Source organism: Coturnix japonica, chromosome Z (genome assembly GCF_001577835.2).
Source record: "Coturnix japonica isolate 7356 chromosome Z, Coturnix japonica 2.1, whole genome shotgun sequence".
Taxonomy (NCBI): Eukaryota; Metazoa; Chordata; class Aves; order Galliformes; family Phasianidae; genus Coturnix; species Coturnix japonica.
The window spans coordinates 14512471-14530372 of record NC_029547.1 but is presented as its reverse complement, the minus strand read 5'-3'; the positions used below and the strand labels follow the sequence as shown (position 1 = coordinate 14530372).

General features: G+C 34.3%; 1 protein-coding gene across 5 annotated transcripts in view; it reads right to left on the bottom strand.

Annotated features, from left to right (window-relative positions):
- The window catches only part of ADAMTS6 (ADAM metallopeptidase with thrombospondin type 1 motif 6), a 145430-nt gene that overhangs the window by 38398 nt on the left and 89130 nt on the right, over positions 1 to 17902 (bottom strand). For all 5 annotated transcript variants that reach the window (XR_004305532.1, XR_001551922.2, XM_032441252.1 and 2 more), the window contains exons 12-14: positions 16179 to 16286; positions 9904 to 10049; positions 6774 to 6837 (exon numbers count right to left, since the gene is read on the bottom strand). Coding sequence is in view for 3 of the 5 variants with exons in the window: in XM_032441252.1 (XP_032297143.1) it covers positions 6774 to 6837; positions 9904 to 10049; positions 16179 to 16286 (318 nt within the window). In the remaining 2 variants the exon portion in view is untranslated. The remainder of the gene's footprint in view (positions 1 to 6773; positions 6838 to 9903; positions 10050 to 16178; positions 16287 to 17902) is intronic.

Genomic DNA, 17902 nt, shown 5'->3' with positions numbered 1-17902 from the left:
CATATTTCCAATTCAAAGCTGAGAAATTCTCTTCTTATTCCAGGAGAAACTGAATTCTTTGCTATTTCTGTGCTAATTTTTCTTGAGGAAGTCCGAAATAATAATGATGACCCTGAACACACCAAGAATCCACATAGCATGTTAAAACATTGCTATCAGTGTTTAAGTAGCAGCTATGATTTCAAGTGATATGAGACAAAGTATTTGAAATACAGATTAAAATCATTTTTAGACTGAAAGAGAAAAGAAATTGTTTGACAGAAATTAGAGTTGTGAATAAATATTAATATTTTATGAGCAATAGAAGAGTTCATTTCATGGCAGTTTTACTAGTCTTCCTACATACATCTAAGTCAGCTAGCACTGTTCAGGAATCTCAAATGCCTGCAAACAAAATGGTCTGTATAAATATTTGTGATAAAAATCTATTACACAGTGCAAATATTAATAATTATAATTCTCACATTAATCAAGTTCTTACCATACCAAGCCCACTGCACTATGATTCACAAACTACAAAAGTTTTCTCCAATTTTGAACATAAATGACAATGATGGATACTGGGAGTCTTGCAATTTTAAACTGTCTGAAATTCTCTACCATCTCCATTTAATAAAAAAAATATTTTTGAATAAAATGTACTGGTTAAAAATTTACTGTTAGTACTTCTTTTAATTTCATTCTCATAATAACAATAATAAATAATTGGAAAAATACTCAAAGTAAAAACAAACAAACAAACAAAACATTACAATTGTAATGTAATACATATAATGTATGTATATATATATATTTGTAATATATATGTATATAATTGTAACAATTATATTTGTTTCTTTGTCTCTTATTCTTCAAGTAGTAGAAGGAACTGTTCCAACCTACTGCAAAGTCTGCAGTCAAATCTCATCTATACTCGTCAATACCCATCACTCTTCAGTTCCACATGCTCAGATACTAATTTGCATGGCTGTTATTCCTATTGCACAGTTACCTTTCCAAGTTAATTAAAGTCCACTGCAAATGGCACCATGAAAACCTCTTTATGAATAAAATTATTGTAATCTGATTTTTGAGATGCAGTCTTACTTATCTTTTGGTGTTGATACTGGATGTATTTTGAGGCAATATTATAAATTTCAACAATAATCTGAATGATGGATAAGAGCTGACAATAGACAACTGAGATGAGTGGCTGGTAACACCCATCATGCTGGTACACAGAGACACTGAAAATGGGTCCACAGAAGTCTCAGCAAGTTCAATAAAAGGGAAACACAATGCCACGCACACAGGAAGGCATATCTCCGTGAACCAGTTACATGCTTGTGGCCTTCCAGTCAAAAAGGAGCTTTACAGAAAAGGACCTGGGAGTCACAGTGGACAAGTTAAAAACAAAAAAATATACTCTTACCACAAGGAAGGCAAGCAGTATCCTGGGCTGCATTAGGCAAAGTACTGCCAGAGGTGACTACCTTCCCTTCTTTTCTGCACTGGCAAGGCACACTTTGCCAACATTCCAACAAAGTTTTATTTTTTAACTAGAATGTCTGCTGATGAAGGAGCAGGGGATCATCAATGAAACTTAAGACAGGAAACAGAAGGGCTACTGCTGTCATAGTTACATCTTTTCATCATGCTTTGTAAGTCACCTTAACCTACCCAAACAAGCATCTCTGGTATCCATGATGCATTGTGTTCTTTCACACCTGTCTGCACAACACAGGAAGAATTTCAGCTAGGAAATTTAGGAAGCCTGGAAAAGTTTAAAATCACTGTAGGAACTCAAGATAGCAAAGAATGAAAGTGATCAATTGGGATATTGCTCCTTGAAGGTAGTGTAGGTAGTGAAACAGGAAGGGAGAAAATGCTACTAAAGACATCTTGTCAGTTACCTTTGATGACAAAGAAAATCAAAAATGCCAATGAAGCAGATGTTCTAGCCTGCTTTGGAACATCTGAAAGACTCCAGATCTTACTTAAAAAATAAGATCACCCCTGAAGAGAATCATTCACTATTATAAAGATGAATGATGTCAAAGGCTTCAATATCAAACACTGTAATCGTTACTGCATAAGCTGCATTTTGTTTGTAGGGAAATTAGTTTTAGCTACATTAATAGCTTCATTCTAATTCTTCTCCCCCCCAAAAAAGGGAATTACAGTTTGACCATGTAGGGTAAGATATTTCACATTTTTCAATGATTTAGGAGTTTGTACATGAGTAACTTGCTACAGGCTGCTTGTGCTTCCAGTCCCTCTTCAGGAGATGGCAAATCATGAAACAGTGTAAGAACTTATAACGGGATATGAAGAACATCCATACAAAATAATGAAACAATTAAAATTTTGAGTAAAAAAAATCTAAGAAGAATACTAAGATTTTTAAACATTGGAGCAAAAACAGTTTAACAGCTGTCAACAATTCATTGAAGGAGTACTGACTCAACATCAAACATCTTATCTTAGAGAAATCTTTTTATCTTGGATATTCAGGTCAGACAGACTTCTGTAACTGACTAGGTTTCCTATTAACAAAGGATTTCATCAGAAGATGAGAAATAATAACCATACCTATGAATGAATTTGTGCATAAAGGAAAGAAAGAACAGAAATAGTTTGCCTACATTCTTGTGTGAGAAAAGGCTAAAGAACAAGAATCTTTGTAAGGCATGCATACACCCACACTTTTATGAAAAGAAAGCATTTACATAACCTGTAAGCAAAACATTTTATGACATTTAAAAGATAAGGAGTCTTCTACACCTTAAATGTTTATCAGCTTGAATTTCAAATCCTATATATATTTTAAATCACTTGCAATTAGTTAAGCTTTAGTACTGTTTCTTGCAAGAAAGTGGCTGGTGGTAGAAAATACAATTCTGATGACAGTGTTCTTTCTATCACCTTTTGTTTCTAAATTCATTAACTAATGTTCTTTTCTGCTGATCTCAATGTTTCCATTAGCAGATGCCTTTTGAATTAAGAAGTCATATGCGGCTTTGGAAGTCTTTGATGAGAAATATGCCTAGTAGGAGTGTGTGTGCTGTTTCCAAAGAATGAAAATGGTCATAAGAAAGGGCAACCGAACTAACTCATCTTTGAAAGAAAAATGAAGTCAAAATGAGTTGGGTTTTTTTGTTGTTGTTGCTAATGAATGGAAGGAGCTTTAGGGAGTGTTACATTTTAAATTACATATGGGCAATGAGTGTTGACACTGCAAAAAACTTCAAGAGCAAAGATGTACTAACAAAACATTTTTCATAAAACAATGACAGATTTGAATACTTTTAATGCTTACATTAATCAAACATACCATTCCATTAAAAATGTCAAGCACTAAGGACTGTAATAAATCTCGAAACAAAATCTACTAGTCTCAGCAACTCTTAGTTATTCAGAACCCTGAAGATTACTATAAAAGAAGAAATGGACTACAATTGTCAAAACCATTAAGACAGTAAATCTAAATTTCGGTAAGTTACAATATGTTTATGCACTGAAAAAAAATGCCCACCCCTCCCACCTACATCCTCCCTCTCTCTAGATTAAAAAAAATTTACTCACAGCCAAATTTTAAAAGTGCCATTTGCAAATACTGTAGTCCAGGTCTGCAACTGTTCCAGGTTTGTTTTTAACACTTAGACAGTGACATTGAAGGTTTCTTTTTCCAACTCCTTGTATAAATTATTAAAATTTGACCATAGGCAGGAAGTAAACACTTTGGACTACAGGATAATAACTTCAAAGGTTTGGATAACTTGAGAAGTGTTTTGAAATAATGCAATGGATGCAAATCACTACATTTGGATTTGGACTAAACAAGTGTACAAGCTCAACCTGAGGAATGACCCTCCTAAATGCCAGCTCCTCAGAAAGAGATTTGGGTGCAATGGATCAATACTGGCTGAAAAAAATGCTGTCACTGGTTTAAGAAAAAATGAACACAGTACTGAAATTCATAAACATAACTTCATCACTAAGATAACATAGTTCTAAGCTTCTTTTTGAAAGAAACTGCCAAAAAACCTGTGTAGATTTTGGCTACCACACTACAAGAAAATGCACACTACTGGGATATCAAAGATGGTTAGCAGATAGACTATCTAGTGTAAAGAAGAATAAGAGGGGACACAACAGTAGTATGCAAACACAGGAAAGGGGTGCCACAGAGGGAACACTTTCTTCTAAATCACATCTGGAAGAGAGTAAGAGTCTAAAAGGATGGAAAAGCAAATGGTTCTGAAAAGTAAAGGTTCTAATGTTATCTCAAAACAAGTTAAACAGCTTCTCAACTATCAGTTGAAAATGGTTTAATGACAGTTGATTTTGCCTCTGAACCAGGGGACAGCCAGAATGGCCTTCCCAGGCACCTTCCAAATGTTCCTTCTGTGACCTTTCCCATTTCCACTTCATAATAAACAAGAAGCTTACAGAGAATAAGGGAAGCAAGGCAAATCTGGAAGAATTTCTTAAAAGCACTAAGGAATTAAAAATGGTAAGACTAAAAGAAATCCTAGCAACATTTCAACACTATCACTAGCTATGACGTACTAACTAAAAAGAAAAGGGGGGAAAAAAAAAAAGATAATTTAAAACATTTTGAATATTTATGAGGTAGCAGGATATTGTGTTATTTAAACTTTCTCATGTGCTTGTCTGATATGCTTGTCTGATATCAGACCACAATAAGCAGAGAATCTGGTAGCGGCGTGACCAATACAGGCTTAAAAGAAAGATACATGATAATACATACCAGTGTCTTGTACAAGAATACAATAACATTTTATCACCTACAACATTATATGTTTCCTGATGAAAATAAAAAATAATGCCAAGATATTAATGAGTCACGTGTATTAGTAGTGCACTGCATCCCAATTACAAACCAAACCATATCTGCACTAGTTCATAAAAGTGTGTTTAATTTGCTAGTTATTGATTGGTAACTAACAAATAAAAGACTTTAATAGGGAATCATTACTTAGTGGGAGAATTGAGTTCACTGTTGAATTTCCTAAAATGAGAAATGTGTTCAGTATCATTCAATATTTTTGTTTCTGAACTGAAGCTATAAGTAACAGGATATTTTCCAATTTCACAAGAACCAGCTGTGTGAAAAATGAAATGACAGTAAATTAACTACAGAGCATCATCTGGCAAGCTGGATTTATTCAAATGAAAATTGCACAAAGACACCAAACACAGCTGATCTCTTGAAATATACCGAAAAAATAAGACAGTCAGGTTTTCCTAATGGCTTAACTTGGAGGGCAGTAGGACTGGAAAAAATTTACAACTCATACTGGACAAGAAGCTGAGCTTCATGCTCTCCTACAATACCATGGTAAAAAGGCCTAGTACACCTCTTGGACTTGTGAACAGAGCAGGTGTGATATGGAGTATGGAACTGGTTTTCAATCTGAAAATTTGTAATACAGTTGAACAATGTGAATAAACTTCATGGGAAAATCCATGTATGCAGAGATAACACATGAAAATTAACAGTGATCATAATAACAAGGTATTTTAAAGGAACCAATATTAATTATTGCATCTTTTCATGAAATATATCCAAAGATGAAAAGCTGAAATAACACTGTCATATACACCACATAGGCATGGATTCTCCCACTGTTATGAGCTTTCTTGTTCTGAGAAGAAAACCAAGTTGAATTTGAAGCTAAAAAATTATGGAAGCTCGCTTTTTGTTTGTATTGCTACTTAGAAAACTACTTGTGAGTTGCTTTATTATGTATATTTCTCTTTCAATTTTATTCAGTTTTTAACTTATTTGAATTTACATTTTTTGTTAGTAATTTGATTTTCACAGAATCACAGAATTGTAGGGGTTGGAAGGGACCTCTAGAGATTATTGAGTCCAACCCGCCTGCCAAAGCAGGCTCCCTACACCACGTCACACAGGTAGGCATCCAGGCGGGTCTTGAATATCTCCAGAGAAGGAGACTCCACAACCCCCCCTGGGCAGCCTGCTCCAGTGCTCCATCACCCTCACTGTAAGGAAGTTCTTGTGCATATTCGTGCAAAACTTCCTATGCTGAAACATTTTGAACATTTGCACACTGCCCACCTCTTTCCTCACTGTTAGCTCATTACTTCGACTGTTGAACCAAAACTGCATGATCATTCCGGTAACACAAGAGCCAGTGGATTCCTGACAGTAAAGCAATGCACTTATACCGGAAGAAATACATTTTCACATAATATCAAAAAGGACTGTAAACACTGAAAGTTATACAGGTATAAAAAGCAGGTTTAGAAGTAGAGGGATGCTGAGGATAGTCTTATTTGTGAAGGTTAAGTAACACGCGGATTAATGAGAGGTTTAAGAAATCCTTCATCACCCAGCTTCTGGAAACTTCTACAGAAGGAAATGTCACACTTGTCTCCTATAATTTTATCATTTTTCCCTACATATTAATTATTAACTACTATTGAGGGATAGCAGGCTAGACGGAACTTCTGTTTAATGTAATATGGAACTCCCTACACTCCTTGTTCACCTTAAAACCAAATGCATTAGGCCTTAATAATGAACGCAACAGTTGGGCACCCTATTGAAACAGAGATCTCCTGTAGGGTCTCCACTGTATAGAGGTGCCAAACAAAAATGCTTGCCAATAAAGTGCTGAATTCACAGCTTTTGTGAACTAGGAAAAAAAAAAAAAAAAAAAAAAAAAAAAGCATAAATGCATCTGTTGCTGATAAAATTAAAAACAGACAAGTTGCTTTACAAAGGAACAAAATTTACTCACATCAGTATTGCAGGAGCGATATCTCTTCCTTTCTCCAAGACAATATTTGCCTCCACCTGAAGGCCTGGAAAAAGATGTTTTATGTCTTAGTTTATGTTCAGCATAAACACATGTTCATGAGATTTATATTATAAGCATAAATATAAGTACATAAGATATACATAGGTTGCTCTGAAAGAAATGCCTCCTATTTATTTCCCTGGAAGCAACAACAGATAAAATGAGTGCAATAACAGAGCAAATTCCTACCTATGAGACACATTGGTTTTCAATACAGTCATCACCATTAGCTACACATTTTTGCCAGTAATGAACAAGAGTCAGCATGCTGCACTCAAAAAAATCTGCACAGCCATCTGGAAAGATGATGCAATCAAGGCAACTGCCACCTTAAACCTCTTATTGGCTGATAAGGCCCTGAAAGATTTGCGTAAGATGTCCTTTCTGTTCCTGTGTGAGCATCTGTGGGACCCACCTGGCACAAATTTGGGGACACTAACATTGCAACCCCTGCTTTTAACACAGCGAAGTCAATATACAGCTCCACATACAGTTCCCTGGTTGTGACTGGCCAATTCACATGGATGAGCTGATAAAATCTCTCTTCTTTTTATGGCATGACATCTGTGCATGACTGTCTGGAACATGTCGCCACTGCTGAAACATACCACTCACCACCCCACCGTGCTCACAATGAATGTTTGGTCTCCATAAACATTCAAATTGTTAATGAATGTATGTCGGTGCTATTTCTTCCGCATGAATAGAATACAGAAATTCAGTTACAGACATCTGTTCCATACACACTGCCATGTCAGATGCCACTCTGTCAGACTGCCCCTCTGCTGCCACCTGTCACATGGCAACAACACATAATGGAATACTGGCAGGAAGGTTCAGCCTCTGCTGCCATACCACCAGCATCTGCATCTGATAGCATGGGATAACACAATAAAAAGGGAGGCATTAGTTTCGGAGCAGCCCTCATAAATTATACAATGTAAAAATTAATTACACAATTTTTTAAGGCAAGACTTTAAAATATTTTTCTTAATAAGAATTGTAGCATTGGCTTGAATGAATGTATACTATATACAAAATAGTACTTAAAATCCTCACTCACAGTATTCATCTAGTTTGTAAGGATTTCAAGCAACACAGTATAATTTTATTTTGAGCATATAAAAAAGGTATTGCTTTTGTGTGTGTGTGTGTGCGTGTGTGTGTGTGTGTGTGTGTGTGTGTAAACAACCTACTCATATGTTCATGTTACTCTCTTAGTAATAACAAAATGAAGAAACTGCCTGCTTAATATTGGAGTCAGTAGCAAAGACTGCATTTTGTTGGAAGAATCTGATTCTGATTTGAATTAAGTAGTATTAAATCTGAGGAAACTCCAGAGTAAGCAGGTTTCTATTAGTGTGATTAAGATGCTGGCTCGTAAATTCCTACATTGTTCAAGAACCTTATCTATCTTCCACAGAGGTCAACTAATAAATAGCATTGACTTTAGTGGAAGATTAATCAGCCATCAGATCTTTGGCTCATAACTTGAGAGTAGAAGAAAAGAAGAATTTTCAGTTAACTAAACAGTGCATTAATACTATTTTCATGTTACAGGTATTTAACCAGGAATCCTAATGAACCAAAGAGAATTTTTTTCCTAATGCAAGCAGTGGAATAATTAAAAATAAATAAATTAATTTTTAAAAAAAAATTGTGTATGCTTGCTACACTACTAATTACCTTTCAACATAATACATGTGGAGATAGGAGTAGCTAGAAATCTTACAATATTAATCATGCTTCACACAAACATTTCACTGCCATTTTTACATAGTGTTGTTAAAAATATTATGTGCTTAGTCTATTGTTCTCTCAGTATTAAAGTCTGACTTGTTATCTATGAGCATATATAATTTTTGATCTGTTCAGTTAGTAGCGGTATATTCCAGATTTGACTGATAGTAACAAATAGTGACAGATCACTTTAAGTAGAAAGATCACTTTAAGTAGAAGTAATGTCACATCATGGTGCCTGTCATACAGGCCATTGTGGGAAGCTGAAGTACAGCCTGGGTTGCAAAATTTGGGTACAAGAAATAAAGAAATTTAAGTGTACTAAGAGGAGAAGGTAAGACGGGAATGACAGAAGTCACAGAAGGGATTTTCATGAAAGAAACATGATGCTTTCAAGAGAAAGTGGTCTTAGAAGCTAACAAACAAGAATGGAAGTAGTAGACTTTAAAGTTAACTATTGTGATGGATGTAGAGATCATAACAAGAACAAAGTACTGAGTAATAAAACTATTACAGATAACTATAGCTATAATGAAGTAACACAAACAGGACAAGGAGAAACAGAAAAAAGCAGTGTCTCATTCAGCAAAGAACAGCAATGGAAATAAGTAAGCATTCCTCATCTGAGAGGCACTAGTGACAGAGAAAAGCACTTACCTGTCAGACCTTCTCTGCAACAGTGCTCGGAACATTGGGAAGCAGACAGATGCTACTACGAGGTGATATACAGAACAGACCAAGCTGTAGTGGAGAAGGTGCCCCCTCTTGAGAAAGAATAAATGGACCAATAGGGAGTGGTGGCAAGGAGAGAAGTAGCTCAATTGTTTTAAGAGTCAGTGGGAAGTCAAAACTAAGTGTTGAATGTGACAGAACATAACTGTACTGTATGCTCAGCAATATTACTAATTACAGTTTATATGTAAACCACTGAATGCAAAATCTTGGCAACAGTGTTGCTTTTTTAATAAATAACTGGCAATAGTAATTTATGTTCTAGACTAACATCAGAGATTATATGGATAATGAAAAAAGAAAATTAATTCATAATTTAAATACACTGCGTATAAAAGAAAGTTTGAAAAATAAAACTGTGCTAGTCACTACTAAATATAATTCCAGCAATCTATATACTAAATACATAATAGATAAATTAAAAAATGTTAAAACTGTGCCAAGTGAGCTTCTCCTGTTTAACTGTTTCTGTCTGCTATTTTGAAGACAAATGCTGGCAAAGCAGCAAAACATTTTTACAGATAACATGTGAAACCACAGTTTTGAATAAATTCCAACTGTGTCTTTTTGTTGGCTCCGGCTTACTTTAGCTACTTACGCTGGACTGTCACAGTGTCTTATTGATGAGGAGACTCCTCCACCGCAGGTCCTGCTGCACTCTCCCCATATTGACCACGGACCCCAGTCCCCATCTATGCTCTGGGGCCAAGTGCCAAAAGGAACGCACTCTCCCTGATAGCACCACTGAAAGATTTCACCAAAAGGAAGCAAACAAAATTAACTTTCAGGCTGCCAGTTAACATGATGGAAAAATACAAGGGTCAGGCAATGACCAATTATAGGCATCAGCATTCTCTGAACAGATAACAAGTCGAATATTTTACTTAATCTAGCAATGTTTAGACACTGGAAAGGGCATGTAAGATTTGTTAATTGTCTTCACTAAGCTCTGAGATGTAAGTCCCAAACACACAACAGAAGTTTAAGCAAGCTTAAAAAAGAGTAATTTCTTTGCCATTATACATCTTTGCAAATGTTTCATAATAAGGGAACACCAAATAGAAGCTGTATTAAGTTTAAACACTATGAGTCCTTTCTGAAATTAGTTAAGCAGAGCAAGTTCCAAGTAACAGTTCATGCAGGGGGCTTCAATATGCAAAATGAAAGATCTCCCCCAATACTAATTCCCCTATATTTAAAAAAAGTATCTGGACAAAGCTACAATAGAGGAAGAATCTTTTGTAGTACTTCCTCTATTGTAATGCTACAGACATAACAAAAGCAGTGCCAAGGCATGAGACATGGTACAGAGAATTACTGAAACTGCTCATTTGTTCAGCATCAGAACAAACAATGTACTTTTTTCATGCAAACTGAAACTTTGCAATATTGTTTCTTAAATTGGTCATAAGAAATGTCAGTGAATTCAAATTAAATGACACTTGTGAAAGTTCATCACTTCCTAAGTCAGCAACTTTATTAAATAATTCAGAAATAACCAATGAGTCACAGCTTGATCCACATTCTAGTGTAGCACAGAAAATCTAAAACAGTTCAATTAGATGATTACCACTATTATTGCATCTAGCAACAGAAGAGAGTATGGCCTCAAGAGTACAATGTCCCAGATCTGCACATTTCAATTCCAAAAGGTGGGCATCTGTTGCTTAACTGCCTTGAAGTACCATAACAGACACAATATTGATGCTTTTCAGAAAAAAGATAAATTCTGTGTCCAAAATCAGAAATATGAGTTTGAAAGAATGCACTGAGACAAACACAGAAAACACAGTGAAAGAGATACATCTGTGTTCAGACCATAGGCAGCATAAGGAGACTCAGTGTGGAGTTCAATTGGTACAGCAAAATCAAGTTTTCTCATCCTAAAGCTCACCTAAAGCCTCAGTCTCATGCAGCCAGTGGCAAAGACCTGATTTACTTTGGATTTTTATGATACCAAATGAAATTACAATTTCATCAGTAGTTGTGATTCAGAAAAGAAAGCATTAATTAGTAAAGGTTCAGACATTAGAAATTTCTCTTTAAATAGAAAGTACTTTAATTGTCAAGCATGTCAAAATGCCTATGAATGCACATCTAATATGTTAATAATAAAATCTGTAGCTAATCATCAGCAAAGGCACCTAGATACAAAGTAGTTTTGCATACAAACACTTGCTATCATTTAATATTGATAAAAGTGAAAACTAACATTATTTTTCTATCTGCATTATCCTTTTTTTCTCTCAATACATTTTAATTATCATAATATAATATAGTATATAAATTATATCACATGCTATATATTACATATCATATAAATTATATAATATGCATTGTACTATATATATTTCATATTTATATTAATTTCTTGTCATATGTAGTTCTTCAACCCGTTTTGAAGAATACCTGCTACAATCCAGCATATTTCTATTTATAAACCTCCTGCTCTACCAGTCAGAAAAATAAAAAAAATAAAATTAAAAAAATATTCAAGTGTCCTCTGAAAGTGTATAAAGTGGAATATTTTAAATCTCAGGTTCAAAATCGCCTTTTCTATCACATCATTTTTCATCTCAGCCTAGATGCTGCTGTATTTTAGACCTGTGGTGAAATACTGTTGATAGCACTGGTCAGTAAACAGTGCTTGCACAGCCTCAAGGCTTTCTCTGTATCTCACTTTGCCCCTCCAGGGGGTAGATTGATAGGGACAGCACCAGGACAGCTGACCTGAATTAGCAAAAGGATATCGTATACAGCCTAGAACATCATATTCAACAACAAAACTGGCACCATGCTCAGCAGTAACACTGCTGGAGTCCTTCCAAGGCAGTTATTGCTTACAGACTGGCTATGCATTGGTTTGCTGATTGGAGGTGGTAAGTGACCATCTTTGCATCACTTGTATTTGTTTTCTTTTCCTTTTTCCCCCCTTCACTTTGTAAACTGCCTTAAACTCAACAGATGAGTTTTTCTCACTTTCACCTTTCTGATTCTCACCCTAGTCCTGACATGGAGGAATGAGAAAGAAACTGTTTGGAGGCTTAGCTATCAGCCAGTGTCAAATCATCTTAATTCTTCAGGAAAGGAAAAATAGTTTTCTGGCTTTCTTCTCATTACAGTGACAAACTAAGTGATAATCATTTCATTAACTGAAAGACAATAACCACTTTGGAGCATTTTTTTTCACAGAAGCCATAGGATTACATAAACAGTTATCTAATACTAACATCAAATGTTAAAAATTAAAATGTCTCTAAGACTAAAATTTATATTACAATTTAGATTTAAAATACATAATAGAAATAATATAAACATTTCCAAAACAAGATTCATAAATAAAAGAGACAGTTAAGGTTAAACCCAAATCCATACCACATATGTACAAAGAGAAAATGTGATCAACCCAATTCTGTGCTATCATGGCTGTACACAATAGGCAGCTGCATTTTACCTGCTTTTTTCCCCAAAACTTGTACAAAACCCCTGTTCTTCATACTGTTCTCTGTATTCCTAGTATTTCTTTCTCCTACATTTCCACTGTCCCTTGTAAAAACAACTTCAGTGCTAGATTTTCTCTTCTACTGAAGTTAAATCTGAAGACCTACTCTGCATTTTGTTTTCTCTTGCAAATTCTCTAGTGAAAATTTGTTTTTCAGCAGATGCTGCATTTCTGTCTAATTAATTCAAAATGTCCAAAAAACTGTATTGTTTCTAATGCAGCTGCAGAAACATATTTACTCCATCCACTACAATGAGGTGAAGACTACAGAGTAAACAACTTTTGAAAAAAAAAAAATATATATATATATATATATAATATTTTTATATATATATATAACGAAGAATTGACAGCTATTCTAGAAATACAATCTTTTATTAAAGGTTTAGAGCTGAAATGTTAATTGTCCACTCCCACTGGAGAAGGAAGTTTCAATTAGTATGCAGAGAGACAGTGGAGATGCATTTCAAAACACATTAAATATGCACCAAATTGTAACTCTAAATAATATGAGCAGTTTGGGATTCTTTTTATAGACATCATTAGCAGTAAAAGAAAATATGGTAAAAGAAAATATGACCCCTTCTGTATGAATTTTAGATATTTTATAACAGCATGATTCTCAAAAACTCACAGAGCAAACACTGTGATACAGATGAAAATGTATATCATTTTACAAACAGAAAAAACAAAAAGGTGAACTCAATTTAAATTTTTTGTCTCCGCTAAAACAAAGGATTTTCAATCAGTAATTTCTATGGTTATTTTGCATAGAAAATTAATGTCCAGTAATAACTTGAATTTGCAACACTATGTAATCCAGATATTCAAACAGTTCTTTCAGCACACTATTTTCTCATTCTGCCCATTTGCCCCTCGTTTACATGTTTAGAATGGGTTTATACAATGATGTGAGACCAGAGAGAAGCTCCATCTATACTTGAAAAATTACTGCAATACTTGGGAAAAGTATACCTTTTTGAACCCAGCCAATGTATGAACCCCTTCACAAAAGCTTGAAGGTGTTACATAACAGATGGTCTGTCAGCAGCAAAAAAAAATCGCTCACACTGTTCTATTTCCTTTTATGCAGAAACAGCTGAATAACTTAGTCTAAAAATTTTCAGGCCTACGCAGAGATTGACTGCATTTTGACCCAAAGAGTTAAAGTTTGGCACATTTATATAAGCAACTACAAGAAGGATTATAATAAAGCGTTAGGCAATTTTTATTCTAAAAATCCCTCCTAACTCTGCCAATAAGATATTAATGGACGCTCCATCATCAAATGATCAAATTTTGCCTTAACAGTAACACAGAATTTACATCAGTGTAACTAAAAGTAGAAATTGATCCTTTAAATACGATAAAGTACTCTGGGATCTTGCTAGTTCTTTAGAACAGGGAATGTCATTTATTATATATTTGGACAGAGCCCAGCAAAATAGGGCCTAATTTGGTTGTGGCCTTTAGGCGTGACTGCCATACAAATGTAACTATTATAATAATAATAAAGTGTTACTGTAACCTATTATTTTCTCCTTAGCATGCGGTGAAGAGAACTACATATCTGGAAGAAACTGTGATTTCTGTTTATTTGCTAACAGGAACTATTAATTTACAGGAACCTCTGAAGTATATAGCTGCAATTCTCTGCTGTTTAAGGGCACAAACAGTTTAGCTTTGTAAACTACAACTGATTCCCACACTTCTCTCTGAAATCTATAAAGAGAAGACACTGGAGATGTTTTGTAGAGAGCTAATTGATTAAAGCGTCTGGTAAATGGACACGGTACCTGTCTTCAAGCATCCTGACTTCTCCTCTATAGTTTCAATAGTTTGAAAAATATAAATTGAGGTAAATTGCTCCTTGTAGCTGACAAGGAGTGCTGGTTCCAAAATAAACCTAGACTGTTGATTTAAGAATAAGGCTCCTAGCATTTTCTATTACTCTAATAAAAGGTAACATTTTCAGTAAAACGTGAAGGTCTCTCTATTTTCATTGGCTAACTCTTTTCAAAATGACCCCTTCAATGAATGTATTTAACATGGTTTACCAATATTTCCAAACTCAGCATGGAAAAGTCATCACAGTGGTGCTAGGTCATGGGCCCTGAAGGAAACCATCAGCAAGGATTAATAAACTGTGACAGCTGCCCAAAAGCTTTCATTCTATTTAAACATCTGATTGCAAGTCAAAATGCAGTGTAATCTTTGTTGAAACTAGCCTAGCTAGCATGGCAAGAATCAGAACAGAGAACAGATGATAACAGTTGTTGTTAGGAAAAAATCCAATCTGGAGCAGTAAATCTTAATGACAGATGCAGCAACACTCAAAGAGATACTAGAAACTGTCTGATATAATAAGCTGTCATCATTTTGTAAAAACTTGCATGAAATGAAATATATTATCTTGGGAACTGGATATGGAAGTAATGTTGGTTTTTGTTTTTTTTTTCTAGTACAAAACCTGTAAATTAAAGACCAAATTATTTTTCACTCCTCTGAGATATGTATAGATTTTCCATTGCAATTGAGAAAAACTCCATTACTATTCTTTTTAAAGAATAACATTTTAAATGTTTTAAATAATTTTTAAATTTATAATTTATTTTCAGAATTATGTCTGAAAGCACTGAAACATATTCAGTGTTTGAGTATCAAAATTCACACGTTCAGACAGATACAGTAGTATTAGACTTATCTGTTGCAACACTGACTTTTGGTCGTTTTCTTTTAGGTAGAAAAGCAAAGCTTTTCAAAGATACACAGCTATGCAGTATTAAGTAATGCAAAGTCAGCACAGATTGGTCACTGAGAAATATGGACTTCTAGAAACCACTTTTACTAAGACAACCTCTTTTCTATGAGCTTGCATGATTCACCTGATGTCTGAAGAAATAAAGATTCTTTTATCTCCTAAGAGAATAATGATTCAGGCTCTGGACCTGTTAGCCATTTTCAGAGTCTATGGCAATACCTATCATTGTAATGATCCTCTTGCAAAAGTTCTGTACAATTTAATAAAGATTAAAAAAACAGAGCTTTTACAGAAATAATACAGAAATTAAGGAAAGACAGTGTAATTGTTTGGTTTGGTTTGTTTTAAACTCGGGAAATAAATTAAGCAGTTTTATTATATTTATATATATATATATATATATATATATATATATATATATATATATACATACACGTAATATTGTTAAATAAATTCTGCAGGGCAATATCATTACAATGCTAATTTATTGGGATCTCTCCTTCTTTAAACTCTTACTTTAACATTAGGACTTTCTAATTTTCTAGTTTTTCCTTCTTGTAATCTGCAAACAATAAATTACTTCTTTGAACAGTAGATTGCTTGTACTCACCCCCTTTTCAATGCTTCCTGTTTGGCAAAGAGTACCTTCAGCTGCTGGAATACTATTGGTAACACAGCGGTTACTTTTGCTGAGACACCAGAGCTCTCTACACACTTCCTAGGAAAGAAGGCAGAAGCAAGTTGATGAGAGTAACAGCCTAAAATTGCTTCAGGTCTTCATGTAAACATGTACACAATATTTTGTTTTGAACATGCTGCAACAGTTGGGCCAGAGAAATACATCTAAGGGGTTGTAAAATATTCTCTAGCAATTTAATTGTCACCATATTCTAACTACAGATACTGTGCCACAAAAATTCTGGAAGGATCAAACTGTAGACTACAAAAATGTGATTTTCCTCACCCACTATGCACATAATGTTTTGTCACAGCTGTTTTGTCTGAGCAGGATATTTATTTTATATTTGCATTTTAGTGCTGTTGTAACAGTCTGGTAAAAAAATGTGCTGCAGCATCTCCATTACTAACATCATCTGTCTTAAAAGATCATGGTAAAAGGAAAGATAATGCTTAAACATGAACCAGCAAGATTTGTTTCCTTCAGCTTAAACTGAAGGGTTTCTGAGCTTGGATTACTTGCAATCCTTTTCTGGAACACATGCTAAAACAGTACATATTTACTATATTCAAATATTTCATTTAAGTATTTTAGATTTGTTGCTGATATTTCATAAATAATTTTGGCTATCTAATTTCCTCCACTGTCAGCATTAAACAGTTCTCCCAATAACCTTTTCTCCTGCAGTAATTTCTCATTTGGTTTTGTGCATTTACTCATTTAAATTAAATCAAGTTCTGTTGACATTACAGATTCATAATTAAATATGCAGGGTTGAAATTCACAATGCAGGGCACAATACAAAGTTGGCTAATGACTTGGGAAATCAGTTGAGCTGATATACGTTGAACAGAATTAGAAATTACTAGCTTTTTTAATAACTGATAATTTTTGCATAATATTTTTTGTCATATTCCGTTTGAGATCTCTATAAGACTTAGCAACCTGCTTATAGGTATTTTCTATTTCAAAGTATTTATGAAAATTTGAAAAATATTCAGATCTTTAAAATGACCTTGTGATAATCATTACTATTACATTTTATTAAACATCTGCTTAAAATCATACCCCAAAATAATTCCTGTATAAGTTATTATGCTGAATCTTGGTACAAAGAGCAAAAAGGAAAACTCAGTATGAGTAAAATAAGTTTGGTAGCCTCCCATCTAGCTCCTCCACAAATTTACTGTTTGTCTGAGGAAATGAATAACTGGCACCTAGGCATTTTTGTGAACCTCAGTCAAAACAACTGTTAAGATTTTCCATAGGATTCATGTTTCTTGCATTGTACTGCATACAGGAAAGGTTTTAAACATTATTACCTGGTAACCACAACGACAGTTCAAAAGTACCTGCTTCTCTTGAACAATGAAAATTATTTTCTTAATTTAATATCAGGTGGTATCACTCTTGTAGGATACAAATATACTGTGCATTTAGTTCCATGATTGAGAAATGCAAGCCATCTTTTTAGAATTAAATTTTTAAAAAATGCCATCATAGAATGCACTAAAACTAAAAGAAATCAGTAGCAATGGAGAATTTCCACTGAAAGTTTGAGCATTTGGCCAAAAGCTACTTTAAATTATGCATCAATTCCCATTTGGTGAGTGGCTCTATGAAAACAAAGGAGAAAAGACATTTTTGAGCCTCTT